Here is a 21,307-nt window from a genome sequence, read left to right as displayed (position 1 = left end):
AGTGGCTGTGACATAATCGGACAGACAGACGGACATGACGAATCTATAAGGGTTCCGTTTTTTGCCATTTGGCTACGGAACCCTAAAAATGTGTCCTCCCCTCTAACTTTTGAACCATACGTCAAAAAATAAAGAAAGACATTAAATGAAAACTATAGCGGCAGAGGCGTAGCGAGGGGGGGGGGCTAGGGGGGCCATGGCCCCGGGCGGCACATAAGAGGGGGCGGCAAAAACGGTATTTAAAAAAATATAAAATTAAGAAATCAATATTTTCAAATCAAGCCACGAAGCGAACTAACGCACCGCGGAAGCGAACAGCGCGGGGCGGGTGTGCGGGGGCGGCCAATCGCTACCGGAGTACGTTCCAAATCACCGACGAGCTTACACGCTTGTCCGCTGGTTATAGGTATAACCTATAACACGCCTATAACCCTATATGACGTCACATCAAATTTAACACAGCGCCCTCTGCGAACGATCTACAGCCGGGCGCCCTCGGTGCCATCATTCGTTCAAAAATAGTTGGGCGTAGCCCGATAAACGTGGCGCGATACACGCGATTCAATGGCGGGCGCCTTCGGTGCCCTCATATTGAAAGTGTCGGGCGTAGTTCGACGTACGTGTCGCGCTGCGGGCGCTTTCGGCACCCTCATGCAAAAGCATCGGGCGTAACCTGATGCATTGGGCGCTTTGCTGCTGTACAGAAGGCGCCCTGCCACAAAAATAATGTAAAATGACTTTAATAGTTATTTTCTGCCCTCCGGGCGGAAACCGTCAACTTTGCTCCCGCTGCGCTAAACAAAGTTGCCGCTTTCCGCCTCCGTCGAGCAGAAAAATAGTATGCGCACCACGGGAAGATGCTCCCTTGGGACACAAATAAATTTGTCTATTTTTTGCTGGAGGCGAGACGCGGCAACTTCGTTTAGCGCAGCGAGAGAAAAGTTGACGCTTTCCGCCCGGAGGGCAGAAAATAATTAAATACGAAATTATAACCCCATAATTAATAATTCAATGTAAGGCAGACTACTGAAAATCGCGCTCTAAAACGTATGTAATAAGAAAACATTCTCACCTGAAATAATCATTTACCTTTACCTGAAGAGGGAAGAATAGCTTTGCGATCCTTGCGAAATAACGGTATTTTTTCTATGAAATTACATTTCGGGAGAAAACGTTTTCCAGTAACTAAATCTTAACAAATCACTTTGATTTTGATGTCCATCGCTTCAGCATAATTTATTATAGGTTTATAGGTTTCGTTTTTTTTAAAGAATTATTTATTTATTGTTATCAAATTTTGAAAAAAAGGAAAACCTATAAACTTAGTTTTTTCATTGTCTCAATAACATACTACAAAATCCTGGAGAATGGAAAATATTTAGAAGTGGAAAAACGTTTTATCTTTTTGTATGGACGATCATGTGCTTTATACTTCCCGCTTAAAGCTTATGACCGTAGCAAACGACCACGGCTATCTTTTGAATATTTTTGTGAATATTGAATATACACAATGGGAATCCGACCGATGTTAAAAGTGTATTCTTGACCGCATGTTTAGAAACTAAAATGTCATTGTCAATTCTAAAATCGGTCTTGTTAAAGATAATGACAATTCTTGTGAAAATTCGTTTTTGTAATAAATCAGTAAAAAAACGCCTTTATGGCTGCGACAACGCCAGCAATATGTGGCCTTACTAAGACACATTAAAGTTTTAAAGGAAACTCGCAAAATTTTTGTGCAAATAAAAAAAAACTACTATTTATTCGGTGTAAAGTTTTTTTTTTGCCAACATGTAAAAATAAATAACGTGTCGTGTGCAGAAAACACATACACACACTTTTTTTTTGCCGAATTTGATCAAAATACAAATAATTTTTTTTGCTCCTTAAGACAGGAATACATGGTTAAAATCTGACGGGTTTCTCGTTCATACAGTGTAATTGTATACACTGTTTTAGTTTTTGAAGATATTTTTTGTATTTTACCTTTTCCAACTAACTTTGTCTTGTCTATTAACTACTTAGTGAGGTCACAAGTTTTACAAATAAAATGTTATACAAAGCTTTTAATAAAAAAAGTTGGACATGATTTGAAAGCTTATTTTATACTGATTTTTACAATATTTTTTTTTTATGTAAAGCTCGTCTTTATTTACTACTTGTTTACTTTGGGATTGTCGTTAGATGCGAATACACGCGAAATAAAATAAAATATAACTTCTTTTTCGAATATTACATATGTTTGAACCCGGATCCGTCCTTAAACTACGTCCAAAAGAGAGGTATGGGCATTGTGAAAGTCATCTCGCTCTGTGTGGTAGGGCACAGAATAGCGGATGACATTCCAGATCTAGAGCAGAGCCCAACTGGGGAAGTACCTCCACCTTACAGAAAACCGCAACCAAATAAGACTAGACCCTACTCATTTATTATTATGATTAGTGTTGTGTTCCTGCCGGTGAGTAAGGTTGGCAGACCTCAGTGAGGGTGCGGAGTGTTAGGGTCGTCAACGCGCATGTAACTCTAGAGTTGCAGGCGTACATAGGCTACGGAGACTGCTTACCATCAGGCGGGCCATATGCTTGTTTGCCACCGACGTAGTATAAAAAAATGAATACTTAATGCAAAACTGTATCTATATTTTTTTTATCAGTAAAAATCTTTGTGACAGAACTTATGACCTGACTAAGTGATATTGATCATTAATTGGGGCGGCAAATTTCTGATCGGCCCCGGGCGGCAAACACATACGCTACGCCGCTGTATAGCGGACATGATCAGTTAAGCTGTTTTTGAGTTATCGCAAAAAGTTTCCCCTTCATAGTAAAAAGACGTACAGTTCATCCACAGTTCATCCCTTAGTTAATAATCTACTATACTTTAAGCTCCAGTTTAGCTAGTTGTGACGAGCCGCCAGATGGGAAGCAGTCATCGCCGCCCATGGACATAAGCAACATCGGAGGAGCCACTTATGCGTTGGCAACCTTTGAGAACCCTAAATACCTGCTTCTTGAAGAACCCCATGTCATAGCGCAAGGGAAACACCTCAGAAGGTAGCTCATTCCACAACTGGCACGTTCTGGGCAAAAACAAGCGACATGCCCGCTTGTTTTTGTTTTGCCACGTGTCGAGAAAGTGAGGATGAACTTTGTTTCTTCGGCGGGATGTGCGGTGATAAAAACGCAACGGTGGCACCAATTCAAAAAGTTCTTCAGATCATTCCCCATTGTAGAGACGGTAGAACAGGAAAAGAGAGCCAACGTCTCTCCGAAGACTGAGACTTAAACCTCTCCTAACCTAACCTAACAAGAAAACTACAAATCTTAATGCATTTACTTCAATTTGTGTGTTCTATTCTATTATTTTCTTATCCAACGCTCGTATGTATGGATTGTGTGCTATGATGCCACCTAAAATAAATATGTTCTATTCTCATAAATCTGTTTCAACACTTTCAACAAGAAATTTTATTTTAGTAATCTTATTTAGAAATCTTATTTTATGAAGGTAGGCAAAAACCTAACAAGATAAATTCAATTTGTATTTGTTTGAATAAAAGATGTAAAACTCAAAAGAATGGAATGTTTTTTAGTCCCTTGTGTGGCTACAGGTTTTTTATTCCAATCTTTGTATTCCATTTATACAAAATAGTAGATTGTACAACAAGGGCATAAAGTGATCCACGTTCATCTGAGGTAATACATTGGTCCAGCACAGCCGAGGACCAATATAGTTAAGGAAAATAATGGACATTTATGCCAGAGTAATACACCCTGCTTTTTACTTCGATTTAGGGGAGGGTATGTGAGGAAAATTTACAAAAAAAATCCAAATATTTTTACGTTATTTTACCATGTTTGTTCAAGACTAAAGAAAACCGTACTTGGGCCGATCGGGGCGGCGCGCTGGCAGGGCTGGCAGATGCAGAACTTTATTGCTAAGTTAATAAGGTTTGTAATAGATGCATTTACTTTGTGCTCTAGAGCATAATAAGCAATTTTATGTCACTTACATGCGACTTAAATATCACTTTTACGAGCATGAGAAGTGAAAACTATAATTTTTTTTATCTTATTTTAATCTCCTGAGACCCAGATGCAGTTGTATTATTCTTGTTTAGAACGGTTATTCAATGATATTCAAAAGACCAATTAAAGTGTGGAATATGTACAAAATATTGTACAGACACGTCTGAATATATAGATACGGACAAAGTGCCAAAAATATGTATACACTACCCTAATATATAGGCCATAAGGTCGTGTATATATATTTTTGGCACTTCGATCGTGTCGATGTTTTCAGATGTGACTGTATGCAGGATTTCACTGGTAAAACTATGTTAAACTATAAACAAAATAAATGTCTATTACAAAGGAAAAAAAATACTAAGGCATCCAGTGCCCAGGGCTGGAATCGAACCAGCTTCTTCTGTTTAAGCGACAGATGCCTCAACTGCTCAACCACCTGGGCTCTGTGGCTTGGGTCTAAATTGGGCTTTTGCCCAAAGGCACACAGAGTCAGTTATTGTAGATTAAGGAAAACTATAGATATAGTACAAAAATGGATTTCTGATATAAGGCTATAAATATAAATAATAAATATAATACTTACTTTGGAGTCCTTGGTTCATCTTTGAATCGCGGCTCATAATAGCTCCTCCTAGAGCTATCTCTATTACTCCTTTCACTGTCTCTATCCCTCCTGTCACTTCGATCACTTCTGTCACTTCTATCATAGTTTCTCCTCTCATCTCTATCCCCGTCTCGCCTATCATCTCTCCTTCTATCTCTATCTCTGTCTTTTCTGGCACCTTTGTCACGGTCATGGCGATCATATCGGTGACGGTAGTAAGAATCATCTTCATCTTTTGAGCGAGACTTTTTCTCCTCCTGAGTAGAGTTGTGGACTCCTTTTTCTTTTGCCTCTTTTTCTTTTCTGTAACAAGTAATAAATATCAGTTTACAAAAGTAATTTGAAATGGTTGAGTACCTATTATGGAATGAATTTGAAATCCATATTTAACACATTGAGTACCGGGAATCCGCTCTGCGGGTTCTCTGTTCATAGTTACTTTCCTCTAGTAGACTACAAAGCAGGAAAATGGTGGGATCAGCTAAGAGCATAGCGCTACGGAAACGTTGGTAGTGAATGTGTTAAACTCCAAAATCTTGAAATCAACAATAGTTAGAAAGAAAAAGAGATATTAATAAATTATATTGTATAAGCAAACTAAACCAAATTTTAATGTTATTTGATTTACTGTAAGCTATTTAATCATGGACTGTACTAAGCCCTCTCTCACTTGGGAGGATGTCCGTGCCCAGCAGAGGGACATATGTATGTACATTATATACATAGGCTAAATTGTTATCACTATATTTTATTTAACCATAGAGCACAATAAAGAAAACTAGTTTGGATTTAACTGTTAAAAAAACTGAAATTTCGCAAAAATCTATTGAATTGCATCACAATAACAAACAATATAACCTCAAAGCAAAAAAATAAATACATTATTTACCTTTGTGTTCGTTCTAATTGCCTTAAGACGGCTGCCTCCGAGATACCACCAGTGTATGTCGGAGTTTCTTCATTATGTTTCCTATATTTACGTTCTTTTACATCAGAAGTAGCAGGCTTGTTATCCTCTTCATTTTCATCTTGTTGGAAGGATATAAGCCTGTTTTGCTTCCGTTTAGCTGCTGCTAGCTTATCTAGACCTAGTAACGAAGGCCTTGCGAACTGGAAATCTGCTGGCTTGTCCTTCTTTTTGATGATTAAGCCGCCAACAGCATCACCAGACGTGCCCTCTAAACGGTGAAGGTTTTCTTCGCTGTCGGACATATTGAGAAGTTTTTATAAGATTCAATAATTTATGAAAATCCGGCTAATAAGAAAAACATCGCTCAGTTGATATTTTATTATCAGGTTACGCTACAAAAATACAAATAAATAAGCGCGGAAGAAAGAAACGCAAACTTGGTTTGACGTTTGAGTCATTTGGCAGCTGTCAAAGTTGACACCTGCTTGTGATTGCCATAATTAAAAAATAAAACGGGTGCATTCAGTTTATGTTAGAATTTCGAAACTGAGCATATTATGTTAACGTTGAGCAAAAAAGATAGAGTTATACCAAGATTACTCTGCAACGATTTTAAGAGCACACACTGTGTATATTTTCTGTGAATAATTTCATAGAAGTTTGAGATAAGTAATAGCACTTTTGCAGTCTGAGCTGTTAAAATCGTTGCAGACTTATCTTGGTCTAACTCTATACAAAAACTACAGCTAAAAATAGTATACAGGACCTGTGCCTTGACACATGAGCATGAAACTGTCAGAACAATCTGAATCTACATGACCGCATGTAAAGGCAACGTGTCGTGTGCACATGCTTCTTGTACAGGTGGCCTGCAACTTTACTTACTCAAGTTATTTACACGGTGCGTAATCATCTAAACCAACATTAGATGCACTGCAAGTAACTTTAAACCGACCTCATAATGCTACAAATAAGTGTATGATAATCCATAAACTTCAATTATGCAGTTACATTGTGCCGTAGTTTAAACTAATTTACTTGAAAAAATTCTAACCCCATAATTTATGATATATTTTTACTTGACATCATTCTGACATTGAATGATGACTTAAATGTTAAGTAAAATTGCTTGTCTTTATTCTATGAGTAAAATAATGGAGGCATTTGTAAACAATGTAACAGCAATAAAAAATAAAATAAAACGGTAAATTCTTGAGCGATATTATTATTGTTTAAAAGTACTATTAACCCCGAATTGTTTTAATAACTTTGCAGTGGGTAATTTATACATAATAAAATTTTATGATACAGCATTATAGAATCAATTCAGCGCATAAGTGCTATAAAGTTACAGGTAAGTGCTACAAAGCTGCTGTAGTGTAGGTACCTACAATTTTGAATTAAATGCCTTATTTAAGGGCCTAGATTATGAGCATGTGTTTTACAGTTACCACTAAAGTTGAGGGAAAGCGTGCGTTATGCTATAAACCATCGTCCACACAATTCAACTGATAACTAATAAAAATCATAAACCTTATTGCAATAATATAACGTCCTGATGTGCCGTCGGAAAGTTTCCATAACTAAATTTCCATATGGAAAAATAGTGTATTCCCATCTGTGCCCGCCCCCTGACCGGTGGGTTATTTCACGAATTGGAATTTTAACTGTTCATGGCAAAAATCAAAATCGACATTTGTATAATAAAAAAGATAGGCATAAACCAAGGCGGTCACAGATGGGAAGGATTCATTTCCATCTGTCCTCGACCGAAACGGTTGGGAATGAATCTTCCCATCTGTGTCCGGCGGGGACGGATGGGAATGAATCCTTTCCATTTGTGCCCACCCCCTGACCGATGGGCGGGCATAAATGGGAATACAACGAAAAAATTCGGAACTTTCTCATATTTTTGTACAGGGATGAAAATTTTCCGTTTCAAAAATGAAAGTTTCTTTATTTTCTGTGATTTTTTCTAGAAAGTTCCGATAACAACGTTTCCAACTTTTCGGAAATTTTCCACAACGTGCAATCTGTAATTTAACGTCTGCATGAGGACATGTGGTCAGTTTTTTTTTTATTATAAACTGATCGGCGATTGGCCCGAGAGTTTTCCTGTCACAGAACAATATTCGACTTGGGCTGGCTTGTCCGAGATTTTCGTAACATTGTCCTCTTTAAACGCGTAGATTTTTTTTATTACAGACAATTATGAGCAGTCAAAGAAGCAGACCATGCGAGTGTTGTGTGACAAACGTGTGACGTTAGTGTTCAAGTCATTAAGTAGTCATAGTTTAAAAAACTTTTGCATCTACATTCTAGAAAATTTCGACAAAGTGGGCTTTCCAGAGCATAAATATATTACTTTTATCTCTAGCAGATAACAACCTGATTAACCTGACTCAATCGCCAGCAGAAGCATGAGTACTAGGTTTTCAAAATAGACGAATGTGAAAGGCGAACACATCCATCCATCGCGGGTACTTTTCCCTTTTTTGTAATTAACTTCTTTTCTATGGCTGCCGACTTTCCAGTGAGCGCGGATTTTCAGCAACACGTGAAGTCGTAAAATATTTGAGCGGCCTCGCCAGAATGAAGGGATTTACTGCTTCATTCCACCTCGCCTGATTATTTAGTCTGTGACACATGAGCCGTGTACGTATGCGAGCGGTGGGTTAAAAAAGCTTTTCATTTTTGTAACCGCAGCACATGCAAGCTTGAAATAATTTGCATATAACCTTAATAAGTAGTTACAAAGCGAGAATTCCAATTATTTTTAGATTTTTTTCTGATGTTGAGTTAGATGTAGGCAAGTCTATTTACCTATTTGAAAATGGTAAAAAGACTTCGTAGTCAAGCGGTAATATCTACGTACGTACTTCCCTAACTTACAAAAGTATGAAAGTTTCAGCTCAATAAGAAGTAGGTTTAGCTTTCAAGTTTTGATTACATAAAATACGAGAAGTGAAACTAAATAAAAGCTTGTATAATTGATGCCATTCTTGTTGGTCTTTTTTCCAAATAATACCAAACAAAGCCTATGTATTGTTTCTCGACCTAGCATCCCAATTTATTTATTAACAAACGACAAAGCGATTCTGCATACAAAACACCGTCATTAAACTATTGCTTGAAGCATCCTGCGTCTTGGGCTGTTATCCATTTATTTCCTTCGTCAAGTAACCAATCTGTATATCCAGAATAAGTGGGACCTCCAAATCGGTTAACAAAACGTGTAAGAGGAGATCAATCTTACATTGGTTGGTCAGGTCAGGGAATAAGTCTTCTTGTCAGGACATCCTGATGTAAGATTCTACTTGTGGACCAATGACCTTTGCAAAGGACATGATTTAGTCACTGAGTATTCTTAATGGTTCCACAAGAGCACCAGAGAGGCGGTTTTTTTTACTCTTGGAACATTGAGACTGTAAAAAAACGTTTCGTGGTTGAAGAATGCCCTGTATTGAATAATCGCGCGTGCTTGGTTAGAGATGAGTCATCCTACAAATTGCAAGTTGCGATACGTTTCCAAAAAGTACGAAAAGTTCTCGGAAATCACGAAAATTTTACAAGAAACAAAGGAAAGTTTATAAATAAATGGAAGATATCGATTTCCAAAATTACGAGAAGTTTCCAAACTTATACGATGTGAAAATTTCGCAATTTCCGATGGTACAGGCTAACCCTTAAGGCAACGTAGAACGAGAGCACAATAACGCTTGCTCCCATAACTCCCGCAACCGCTTTAGGGGACTGTCGAATGTTGTGTTTCGGAGGTTCCGGGGCAAACTCCCGAATTCGAAACAAGAGCACACAATTCAATAAAAATAGTGTTTAATTTTTATGTTTATGAAAATTCCCACCAAGATGAGCAAAGCGAAGCGCAGCCGTTTCGTTACTACAAGAAGTCTTGTAGGTATAATAAAAAATAATGAATTGTGAATAAATTTTTCATCTTACACCCATTTGACGGTAGCGAAATGGCCAAGCCATATATTTTGACTAAGGTGTAGAGTTAGGGTGTCCCGTATTTAACGATTTTCAGAAATCAATAACGCATACCCCCTAAATCGGTTTATTTAATCCCAAATCACTCTGAAAATAAATTTCAGGTCATTCCTGTAACTGCAACCCGTGCCGACTTTCATGCTATTTTCCCGTACAATATATGAAAATGACCAAAATTTCTTTTTCTTTTTCATAACTTTTTTCGTATCAATCGCGTAAACTACTGCCGTATAATCATTATTTCACAAAAAACCTCGACCCCGCGAACAGAAAACCAATAAAAAAATATCAAATTACTGTCTGACCAAAATAGTAATTTGTATGGGAATTTTAGTTGCAAGAAGGCACAGGTTCCTATTACTGTAATGCCCTGAAATTTATATTCAGAGTGTTTTGGGATAAAATAAACTGAATTAGGGGGTATGCGTTATTAATTTCTGAAAATCGTTAAATAAGGGACACCCTAAGTGTAGAGTTTGTGAAGTTAGGGTTTGTATAATTTGAAGCTCTACAATAAAACTGATAACTTCTGTGGAAAACGTAAATTCTGCTGTTTCCCTCATCAATGACGATCTAGTTTACATAGCTGAATGTTCCAATAGCTTTGGCATCAGTGTCAATCCGGCAAAATGTCAGGCTATTATTCTGGGTAGCCATCATCAACAAGTAAAGCTTGGTGCGGTTTCTGTCGCGCCGATTTTGTTTGATGGCACTGTTATTCCAGTTACTAAACAAGTGAAAGATCTCGGCCTTGTATTAGATTCTAGCCTTACCTGGAATGACCAAGTCTCTGAAATAAGTCGGAAAGTTTCAGGAACATTGCGTTATCTCTATAAATTTAAGAATTTTCTCCCAGTAGGTACTAAGAAATTACTTGTGCAGACTCTAATATTGCCAGTTATTGACTATGCGGACGCGTGCACGACTAATATCTCTCAGGAGTACCTCAATAAGCTAGACCGTCTTATGAATAATGGCATACGTTTCATTTTCGGACTTCGCAAATACGACCATGTTTCTTTTTATCGCCGTCAGCTAAATTGGCTCTCCATCCGTCGTCGTAGGTCCCTTAGAATCCTGAGTATTTTATTCTCCATTTTGTTCGAGCCTTCCTCCCCTGGTTATCTTAAACGTAAATTCACTTTCATCACCCCCCGTCCAGGATGTGAACTCCGTTCCTCCCGTTCTCTCAAACTCTTGATTCCTTCACACCGTACTGGTTTTATGTCTAACTCTTTCGCCGTTGAGGCAATCCGTCTCTGGAATTCCCTCCCTCTCTTTATTCGACAAGCCCCAAGCAAACCCGTTTTCAAACGACTACTTCGCAAGCATCTTCTGTCAGAAGAACTTAAATAAGGTTCACCATCATGTATATGTACATAATTATATGTATTAGTCTATCTTTTATACATTATATAAGTAGTAGTATTTAACTATTTATATATTTTTGATATTATTTGACTTCACGTTAAATTTTTTCCTTATTATTTGTTATTATTTTTTCCTGCACCAACATACACAAATGTCTCTGTTTGACCCAATGGTTGACTGGTAGAGAATGCCTTTTGGCATTAAGTTCGCCATTTGTACATTTTTCTTTATGTGTGCAATAAAGTTTAAATAAATAAATAAATAAAATAACTTTTTGACAGTGCGAGCCTTATGGTTTCGTCTTGGCATTTTATATGCAAATGTTTTCGATAGCATTGTATCATAGCTTTAGCTTATAGGAATATGTTATATGGGCCTTGTTGCTTGAATCAAATTTTAAAATAAGATAACATAAATAAATAAATGCGTCCCATACACTCACCAAGATTTGCCCAAAAACATGTTAAGGCTTAACGGTTATTCCCATAGTATTTTTTTATGAGCATACGTGTCCTGTAAGATCATTGGGTTTTTTTTTATAGTCAACCAGGGGATAGTAAAAACCTTCTTTTCTATGGGGGTAATGGAGGGCATTAATTTTACCGTAAAAATGTAACGCTTTGAGGGATGGTTTCTTTATTATTTGGAAAATTGCATGGGGAATGGTGTTGAGAAATGTGATTACCTGCATGTTACACTTTAATAAACGCAAGAAATGTATCGCAGTGCGTTCTTAGCCTTTAGAAATACGTACTTTGATACTTATTTATTGCTTACTGATAAGCATTAAAACGACATGATTCGAACTTAAAGATACGGGTGTATTCCCATCTGTGCCCGCCCCGCGACGTGACCACCGCCTTACAAGAGGCGGGCACAGGTGGGAATGATTTGTAAATAGTGTCTACTCCCATCTGTTCCCGGCGGGGACTATATGGATCGGATATGTTAGTGTTAAAAGTGACGTATTTATTTTAGGAAACACTTTTGACACAGACATATCCAATGCATATCGTATCTTTAGCAAGTGTATGACGTATCTTAAAATTCGAATCGGGCCGGTAGTATATCTATGTCTGGTACAAATTTTCAGAGCTAAAAATTACTTTAATTTCTTTGTATTACAATTTCTGTAACGAAACTATTAGTACCAGAAATAAATATGTTACTTGGACGTTCATGTTAAATTTCACGTTATTAAAGAAATGTCGTTTTAAAATGAATGAGACCGTAACTTTGATGCAAGTCGGCGGCTAGCTTCCTCTGTGACCCTTAATTCTAGAAATCACTGACTGCTTGAAAAGTCATGCTTCAAAAATAATTCTGCAGTCATAATACAGTACACCTAGTGTAAATTTAGTCGATAGCGAAACGTGACGTACGCGTTTGCGTTAAGTCTCATTTTGTATGGGTTTTTGAACAGTGCGCCAAGCGGGACATTTTGGAAAGTCAAAAATCTCATACAAAATGACACTTAACGCAAACGCGTACGTCACGTTTCGCTGTCGAAAATATTTACACTAGGGGTACTGATGTTCGGCAAAAAAATTAAGCCGGCGTTTTCCATTATTCAAACTAAATAAACATTGTTCTGTGGTAAGCATTTTTAACATCATTTCGTTTGAAGTAATTTTATGATTCATGGATACAGTAAAATCACAAATGATCCGGCTATCGCTACACCTCGCTACAAAACCAAGCTTATAGAAGTATCACATATTTAACTTTGGCATAGAAACTCTAAAAATAACGAAAATAATGTGTTACATTCCGACAGTTACAGCAATTACGATTTCGCTTGGCAATTAAAAGAGATCCGACAAACAAAGTAGACTAAAATAAATCAAATTCGTTCCGTGCAATTGCGAGCGGTGTATACAAACAATAATATTCCCGCTTAATTGCACGTGCGAATCTTTTCATTTTGTACCTACAACTAAAATAGAACAGTGTTTGACCAACGTCTGTCGCATCGGGACGTGTGTGTTGGGCTTTAGAAAAATCAAACGCGCGTTGGTGCGAAAATATTGCCGCGAACGAGTTGTAACTTTTTCGAAAAGGTTCTTTTTAGATGAAAATACTTAAAATACTTAACTCGTGATCAAACATAGGATTAAAACATAAAAAATGAGAACTTTTAAATATTTATTCAGTGTTTTCGTGTGAAGAGATGCGTGACGAGGTCGATTTAGTGACAATTTTAAGTGAGTGACCTAATAAAATCCAGTGATTTGTGTGTGACAGTGTTTCAGTTATTATCATGGCCGACACAGAAAATCCGGTGGAGAAAAATGAAGGTAAACAGAATATGTCGTCGAAACATTATGTACCGATATTCCGAAGGTCGCTTTTAATTGCTCGTTAGTTTGGTATTTTATCCGAGGCAAAGCCACAACTAAATATCACGCACACCGCCAACCAATAAATCTTAATTTTCCAAGAAATTGCCATTAGACGAAAGCCGTACGAAATGATAACATATTATATTCGTAAGTACTATGTTCGTAGCGGGCTGTAAAATAAAAATAACTCTTGATTACACCGTTCTTTATAACACGGCAAACACTGTTCCGTGACAATAACGCTGGCTGAAAAAAAGGACTTATTTAAATGTCGACTGATTCGTCTATGGTTACAGGAGAAAAAAAGATTAATATGGAATAGAGAGTAAAGACTCTTTGTTGCACATCTAGTAACGTTTCAAGAAAACAATTGATCAAAAATCCACAGACAGACAAAAAAATTAGGTACCGATTTAAAAAAAATATGTTTTTGCTATGTGTATGAAACTATGGTCTGTCAAGCCATTTCCGCTAGTACAAAAAAGCGGCAAATTAAAAAAAAATGGCGCGAACGGTTATCTTCACTCAATTTTAATTTCGCTACTTTTTCTACTGACAAAGTTGTTTGACAGACTATAAAACGTGTTTGTTTTAAGACGAAATAAATATGTTTTATGAAGGCTAGGTAATAACCATCAGAATCCCGGTAACACCAATTTGTTGTCTCCATCGATAGGAACACCAATCGACATTTACCATCAACTTTTCATGTTTGTAAGTTCTACTTCTACTATTTATGCTTTTTCTGATTTTAATTACGGGCTGTGAATTTGGTCTGTATTTGTTATGGATATGACCCGTCAGATCAAGGTCAGATCATATCAACAGTGACATTTCTTCAACTAGAAATTTCAGAAATTTCTCGACTCAATAGTTGGGAACGAGGCCCAAGGTTCGGAAATGAGTTTAAAAATCGAGTAAGGGAAATTACCAAGTTTTTTTGGCGCTTTTACTAGTCAAGCGTGAAATTTTTCCATGGAAAACTTAACCACTGAAATGCGTTATACGCTGTATAATTATATTAATAATTTTGAATAATTCCAAACACCCGACGTAAACCTTGGAGAAATTAGAGAAATAGAAAGTAATTCCGCCTAAAATCTACAAAATACCGCCAATTAAAACCCTAGAAAGGCGGAGGGGCTAATTATAATTGTAAATTTAATAATCACCAGGCTGCTTATGAATAATTTGAGTGAATCTTAGGATTATAGTATAAATTAACTTTGCCACGGCTTGGCAAAGTTTTAGGGATTAGATTAAATATTCAATAAAAGTAGAACATGTGTTTAAAATTTTAGTGTTTTGAGAATTATGATATACATCGCTAAGAGCGCACCTGGTAGAAGTAAACTAAGTTTCATTATTTTGAATAATGTTGAATCCGTTAATTTTGACAATGCAGTTACTGCAAACATAAGCACCATACAACGTCATACCTATACTACATAGAAACTTTAACTGAAATGTTTGCGTCTACAGTATTTTGAGGCACTAAGATACTTTTTTTTTATTAACCCTATTAAGAGTTAGATATTATATGGTAAAATTGGCCAGCTTATAAAATTATTTTTTGTATTTCTTATACAGAAGTTTTAGGACTTTAAGGAGACAATATGTCTTGAATCGTATATTTTTTAAATCTTTACCGAGAAAGGATAATACACTGTGGCATTTGGGTGTTAGATTTAATTCGTTGCTCCCACCTTGTTCGCCACGAATTGTCTTAAATCGGATGTTTTTGATGCAATATCTGTAGAAGCCTTAAGGCCACCTCGTAGCGCTACGCCGACGTAGCGCGTAATGTTAAAAATCCTCTATCGCAATGAAAAATAGGCTATGTCGAGTTTAAGATCTCTAAGATTAAATCGCATTCCAATATGATTCTGACATGATACTGATCTGATCTGATACTGATCTGTCAGTCTCAAAAGTGACGTTTTTGGTTGAAGGATGACATTGCGTAATTCAGCAGGTCCTCTAAAGAAGATTGAAACCATCTCATATTGGAATGATGTCAGATCCATGTTATCATCATCATTATATTGTTGAAATTGGCCTGAAAGTTTAGTGATTATGATTAGTGATAAAGTCCCTTAATAAACTTGGACGTCTCCTCAACAACGGCATACCATTTATCTTTGGTTTGCGTAAATACGATCGTGTTTCCTTTTACCGCCACCAGCTCATCTGGCTCTCCATCCGCCGCTGTAGATCTCTTCGAATACTTTGTACCCTATTTTGAGCTTTCTGCGCCTGCATTACTAAAAAATTAGTGCCTGTTTGAAACCCTGCGGTTGTGAGCTGCGTACAATCTCGTGTTCTCAAACTCTCAATTCCTGCTGACCGCAATGGTTCTATGTCTAACTCCTTTGCTGTCCAGGCGAATCGTCTCTGGAATTCGCTCTCTCAATATAAGACAAACCCTGAGCAAGTTAGTTTCAATCGGTTGCTACATAAGTATCTACGAGTTTATATAGTCAACATTATTCATTATATATTATTGAATATGTATAAAATGTGTAGGAGTATATTAATTATAATATATATATATATATACAATTTTTTTTTTGTAATTTTATTTGTGCATTTTATATGTATTATATCAAGATTTCAGTTGTTTACGATAGTTCTAAAAAATATCATCTTGCTTTCTCTTTGCACCACTTTTACATATCTCTGTTTAGCCCGATGGTTGACTGGTAGAGAATGCCATTAGGCACTAATTCCGTCATTTGTACATTTTTTTATTTTGTGCAATTAAGTTCAAATAAATAAATAATTAATAGCCCTCTGTTGGGTTATTAATAATAAAAGTAAAACTATACCGAAACCCATCAATTCAAATTTCCCAACCGAAAACCATTTTTATTGTCATTGAACCATTCCGTATCTATGTCAGGCCATAGATCACTCTTATTTTTAAAACTTTTTAATAACGTGGCGCTTTTAGTTGCCAGCACACCCACAGTATCACTGGCCGAATATAAACGGCTAAACGCATGAATTATAAAAACGGGTCACAATTCCCGCCATTTAATAATTCATAGAGTAAGCTTGTGCCTCTGGCTCGGATTGAAAATAAAACCGTTTCGCTTTTGGAATTAGTGTTGATAGGAACTCGAGTCTTTTGAGTGTAAATTTGAAAAACTCGATTCGTTTTTGAAAAACTTTAGTCTTTTAAGTGCTTAGTCAAGTTTTTTCTCGAGTCTTTTCAAGCGCAACTCAAAAGGATTCAAGCCTTTTCCAACAATTATGTAGATTTCGTATGTAAGTATATTTAATTATAGTATACGTATGTACATTTATTACCGTAAGTATACATATATTATTTATCGCTTGTTTTATGTTACTTATTCTATTTTTTTTTCTGTTTACTGCCTCACCTACTACTGTTTCTATTTAGCTGAATGGTTGACTGGTAGATAATGCCTTTAGGCATTAAGTTCTCCATTTGTACTTTATGTATTATATTGTGATATTATATTGTGCAATAAAGTTTAAATACCTATAAATAAATACTAATATCAGGGTGCGTAGCCAACGTGTCAATCGTTTGGATTGGATCTCACACTGACAATCTCTGTAAAAAACTTATGAAATATTCGTATACCTTGTATATATTATTGTTGCCGACAACTACCGAACGCCGCTCGGGGTGAGGGCGCGCGGGGCAGGGATGACCCCACCAACCAGAGATCCGAATGCGAGTCGTACTGAACGGACGTTATTTTGCTCATTTATTTTTCTTTTCTCTAAAATTCCTAGTTATGTACTGTGTTTTGTTCTATATTTCCAAATAAAAGTATAGTGCATTATTTGACCATTTTTATTGGAGAAAACCATTACAAACTATAACAATTATGTCTGCTTATCACGGCTACGTATCTTCTGCTTTAAGATACGGAATTATTTTCTGGGGGAACTCTATCCAAGCCAATGATGTTTTCAAAGCACAAAAACGGCGCGTAAGATCGATGTGTAAGTTGAGGTACTTACAATGACAGCTGCAGACCATATTTTAAGCACCTTCACTTACTAACCGTGCCCGATTTGTACATTCTTCCAATCCACATTTTTTTTTAAATGTTGCAAGTGTACGACATTGCGATAAACTTTACCCAGTTCCTGGCAAATCGGCTCTTTTCCAGAAGAGTATTTTTGACATGACGCCGAAAATCTATAACGGGTTGCCAAAATCACTGAGGTTGGTAGGTGACGAGGTAGTTTTTAAGAATCTGTTGGTGAAGTTTTTGAATGAGCATTGTTTTTACTCAATGACTGAATTCTTTAATATTAAGCAAGTACTTGTATAAAAATTTCAATTACTTGACATATTTAACAACTTCATCTTTAAAATAAATTATTTCCTTTTGACATTTAATGTATTCCGTTTATGTTTTTCTTGCTAGCTATTTAAATTTACCACAGGCAACTTATCCAGAGATGAACATAAAGATTATTATTAACCGTATTTTCGTTTTAGTTTTGGTTTTGACATGTTATAATTTCAATTTTAAGTTATTTGTATATCTGTAAACATGATGTAAATATGTTAAGATTATGTAAATATGTTTTCATATTTTCTGATTTGCATGCCTTCTGGCTAAATGCGCTGATACCAGTATCGAGTATGTGTGACAATAACATCTTGCATGTACGTGCATTTTTAGCAAATAAAATTTTGAAGTTTGAAGTTTACGCCCCTTAGCGAACGAAAGTAACTGTCTCTGTCGCACTAATATGGAAGAGTGATAGAGAGAGACGCTACGGAGCGTATACGATTGGCACGTTGGCTAGATACCCTGTAAAGAAAATTAGCGTTATTGTATGGTGTACCTAATCCATGAAAATTACATGAAGACAGACATTTTATTTTATTTTATAAAATAACCTTTGAAAAGAACTAAAAGTTCTGTTAGAGTCTTAATTATTTATTTATTATGGATTTGAGTCAAAAAACACAGTCAAGTCTCAAATTAAAGTAAACAAAAGGACTCGAGTCTTAAGTGACTTAACCAACACTATTTGAAATGAGGGTGCGATCATTGTACAAAAATATTTGATGTTGTTACTGGGTTCCCTTGTGGCTGGGATTGTGTTTGCATTACCTTACTTATTTTCACTGGATGATATTTTATTCAGCGCAAGAAGTGAAATAAAGTAAAAGGTGGTTAGAGTATATCACTAACAAAACTTATTGGTAATAAATTAAAAGTAAAATAATCTGTTTCGATTTTTACGGACGCTTGCATTCACTTATTTATCTACAAATTATTCTATTCAAAAACTTTTAAAACTGATAGATGGCCTTATCTTCTATCGCAAGTTTAGCGCGGCGCACCATATATTTTATTCCGTTCTAATTTCCTAGCTTTACGCCCCCTCTTATAAGTTACATATATAGAGAGAGAGCGTGCGAGAACTGAAGGGGGTAGTTCTCATTGACGTCAATCTCAAGTTTATGTTCCCGATTTCGGCCATAAAATTGTAGTTTCTCCAATACGCAAGGCAGACTGCGTCAATTGTGGAGCCTTCACCTATTCAATGTCATATTCATAGTCATAGTCATGTTAATATTTTTGATTAATGCCACAAGATGGTAGAATTTTGCACAATTATTGATTGATTAAAAAAAAGACCAAAGAGGGCAGCTGCCAGTTCCCACGCTACGTGAAAAAGTGATCTGAAAAACCTGAAATGACGTTTATCTTTTACAAGGTTTGGAATAAATGTACTCACAACAAAATTGTTACCTATCATTATCACAATTGTTACCAATAGGTATTTTGTATTATTCTGTATTTTTTTGCTTTATTTGTCTTGTTCTTTTTTGTCATTATCTCCTGTGGTCAAAGTCTGTAACTTGAGAGTCAAGATTAAGATATATTAAGATAACTGTACTGTACGTGTCAGTTCTTTTAATATGATTTATTCTTTTTTCGTCACGGTCTTCCTTGGTCTCATTCATTATTTGCCTTCCTAGTTTTTCGTATCGTTCGCAGGTTATCTTTAGTTACATTCGTTTCTCTCCGCTCCCTTTTTTGCTTTCATTTGCAATTCATCTTATTTTTTTTGGCCAATAGTTTGCTACTCGTGCACTTTTTCCTGAAAGTCATCATTGTATTTATTTGGATTTATCCAGGTACATTATGTAGCTAATAAAATATGGGGGTACTGAAAACGATATTTACCTAAAGTTAACGATCCAGTAAGGTTTGATATAAAACAATAATAACAAATAGTGACTGAGACGAAAAACGAATATGACGAACTCAAAACGCGACCAAAAACGAAAAGAACGACTGACTAATACAGAATCATACGAAATAAGAAATAAACGAAAAACGAATGAGAATGAGATGCTGAAATTGCAGAGACCACGAAATTGTCTATATGTGATGGGATAAAGCAATAAGCAGAGCCATACGAAGAGTAGGGTTTAGAGCTCATGTATGTAGCTCATGTTCATGTTTTTTCGGATTACGATTTGTAATTTGCTGTCTATTAAAATGTACATTTACCCATTGATAAATGCTTCAACACAAAATAACAGTGTCCTGTTTATTCTCACCGGTCCAAGACTGGATCTCGTAAACGTCACTGTCCACCGGTTGACGGCTATTAATGGCACTTCAAAGGCTCATGACACTGGCTGTATCCAAACATTGAGATAGTAAGCTTATTACGGGAAAAGCAGGAATATCCACTGATGAATCCTGCCAAACATTCTAGAAACATTCTAAACTAACTTAATAATGTATTCCGTATTTAATACAAAAATCTCTGGGTATTAGTTCTGTCGATTAAAGAGTGTATAAGTACGTTACATTATACCTAAGGGAAAAATGCGACATTTCGCGCTGCTATAGGACTTTATAGCCATCAACGGCGATGCCCAGCCCCATTTTTTAGTTATTTCCTGTATCACAGGTGTGGTACGATACTTGGAGATCAATTAAAACTTACATTGTGACACTAAAATAATATCTAAATGATATCAGTCACCGTGCGTTTTGCTCGCGCCTCGTGTACCTACGAGGGTATTGCACGCGCGGCTGACTATTGGATATCATTTTGATGTCACATTATAATTTTGGATTGGCATTTAGAACTTTACGATACTACCCCTAACACATGCTGTTATTGTAAATGTACCTGACATTACCGGCCAATAATATATCACCTTTGTGTGTTTTGTATGAACGTGTATAGAATAAACAATATAGGTTAGTTTTAGATAGCATATTTTACTAGTCAGTTTTTACAAATATATGATGAATGCTGCAATGATATACCTACTGTGAATTAGAATAGACTCACGATATTACTAAAAAATCTCAATTTTTTTTTACATGTATTAAAACATAAAACTCACTGTCTCAAGTCACTCGCAAATATAAGAAAATAGTTATACCGTAAAAACATGGAGGTTATGTATTATTAGCCGGTACAATAATTATACTTGTTTCTTAGCCCAAAAAATAAAGCCCAGTTCTTGAGTTTGCCTACTTTAAAAAATTCATACATTTAATAAGTGTGAATGGGTTCATATTTTTCGTCCATGTTCGCTTGTACCATAGACAAAACTGGAAGTTTAATACAGATAAGAAGATTTTTTTTCCTTTTTTGACGCAGGTACCTTACCTAAAGTATAATGTAATAACAATAAAACAGTATCCATTGCTAGACAAAGGCTTCCTCTCGTGCACGAGTGGTTTTCTCCTAAAATCTTTTCATCAATTTAAATTGGGCGGTTAGGATTTGGTCACGTACATATCTGAATTACTCGTAAAAATACGTTCTTGGCAGGATTTTTTTGAAAAAATCCGTCTCGAGAAGTTTTTATTCTTATAAACAATTTGGTAATGTTTTTTTTTAGATACGCCCTTGACATAACTCACAGTGCATTTCGCGCACACCAACCAGCTTGAACGTTCGTCTTTTATCAAAACAAGATCAAATCATTAACAAATTGATAAATCAGAATTGGCCTTGGTGTAGTTTTTAAATTCAGTAAAAAAAATATTTTGTTTGATTA

At 36.1% G+C, this 21,307-nt stretch overlaps 2 protein-coding genes across 3 annotated transcripts in view; one reads left to right on the top strand and one right to left on the bottom strand.

Annotated features, from left to right (window-relative positions):
• LOC133523760 (pre-mRNA-splicing factor ATP-dependent RNA helicase PRP16) overlaps positions 1 to 21,307 on the bottom strand; it is a 454,093-nt gene that overhangs the window by 168,637 nt on the left and 264,149 nt on the right. The window contains exons 1-2 of one of the 2 annotated variants that reach the window (XM_061859474.1): positions 5,525 to 6,298; positions 4,615 to 4,938 (exon numbers count right to left, since the gene is read on the bottom strand). The exons of the other annotated variant lie outside the window; for it this stretch is intronic. Of the exons in view, the coding sequence (XP_061715458.1) occupies positions 4,615 to 4,938; positions 5,525 to 5,847 (647 nt within the window). The 5' untranslated portion in view covers positions 5,848 to 6,298. Of the gene's footprint in view, positions 1 to 4,614; positions 4,939 to 5,524; positions 6,299 to 21,307 lie in introns of those variants that run through there. 2 annotated transcript variants of the gene reach the window in all.
• LOC133523759 (adenylate cyclase type 2-like) overlaps positions 9,050 to 21,307 on the top strand; it is a 302,517-nt gene continuing 290,259 nt past the window's right edge. Inside the window, exon 1 of the mRNA XM_061859471.1 lies at positions 9,050 to 13,221. Coding sequence (XP_061715455.1) covers positions 13,185 to 13,221 — 37 coding nt within the window. The 5' untranslated portion in view covers positions 9,050 to 13,184. The remainder of the gene's footprint in view (positions 13,222 to 21,307) is intronic.

Source organism: Cydia pomonella, chromosome 12, assembly GCF_033807575.1.
Source record: "Cydia pomonella isolate Wapato2018A chromosome 12, ilCydPomo1, whole genome shotgun sequence".
NCBI lineage: Eukaryota > Metazoa > Arthropoda > Insecta > Lepidoptera > Tortricidae > Cydia > Cydia pomonella.
This window is presented reverse-complemented; position numbering and strand designations above follow the sequence as displayed.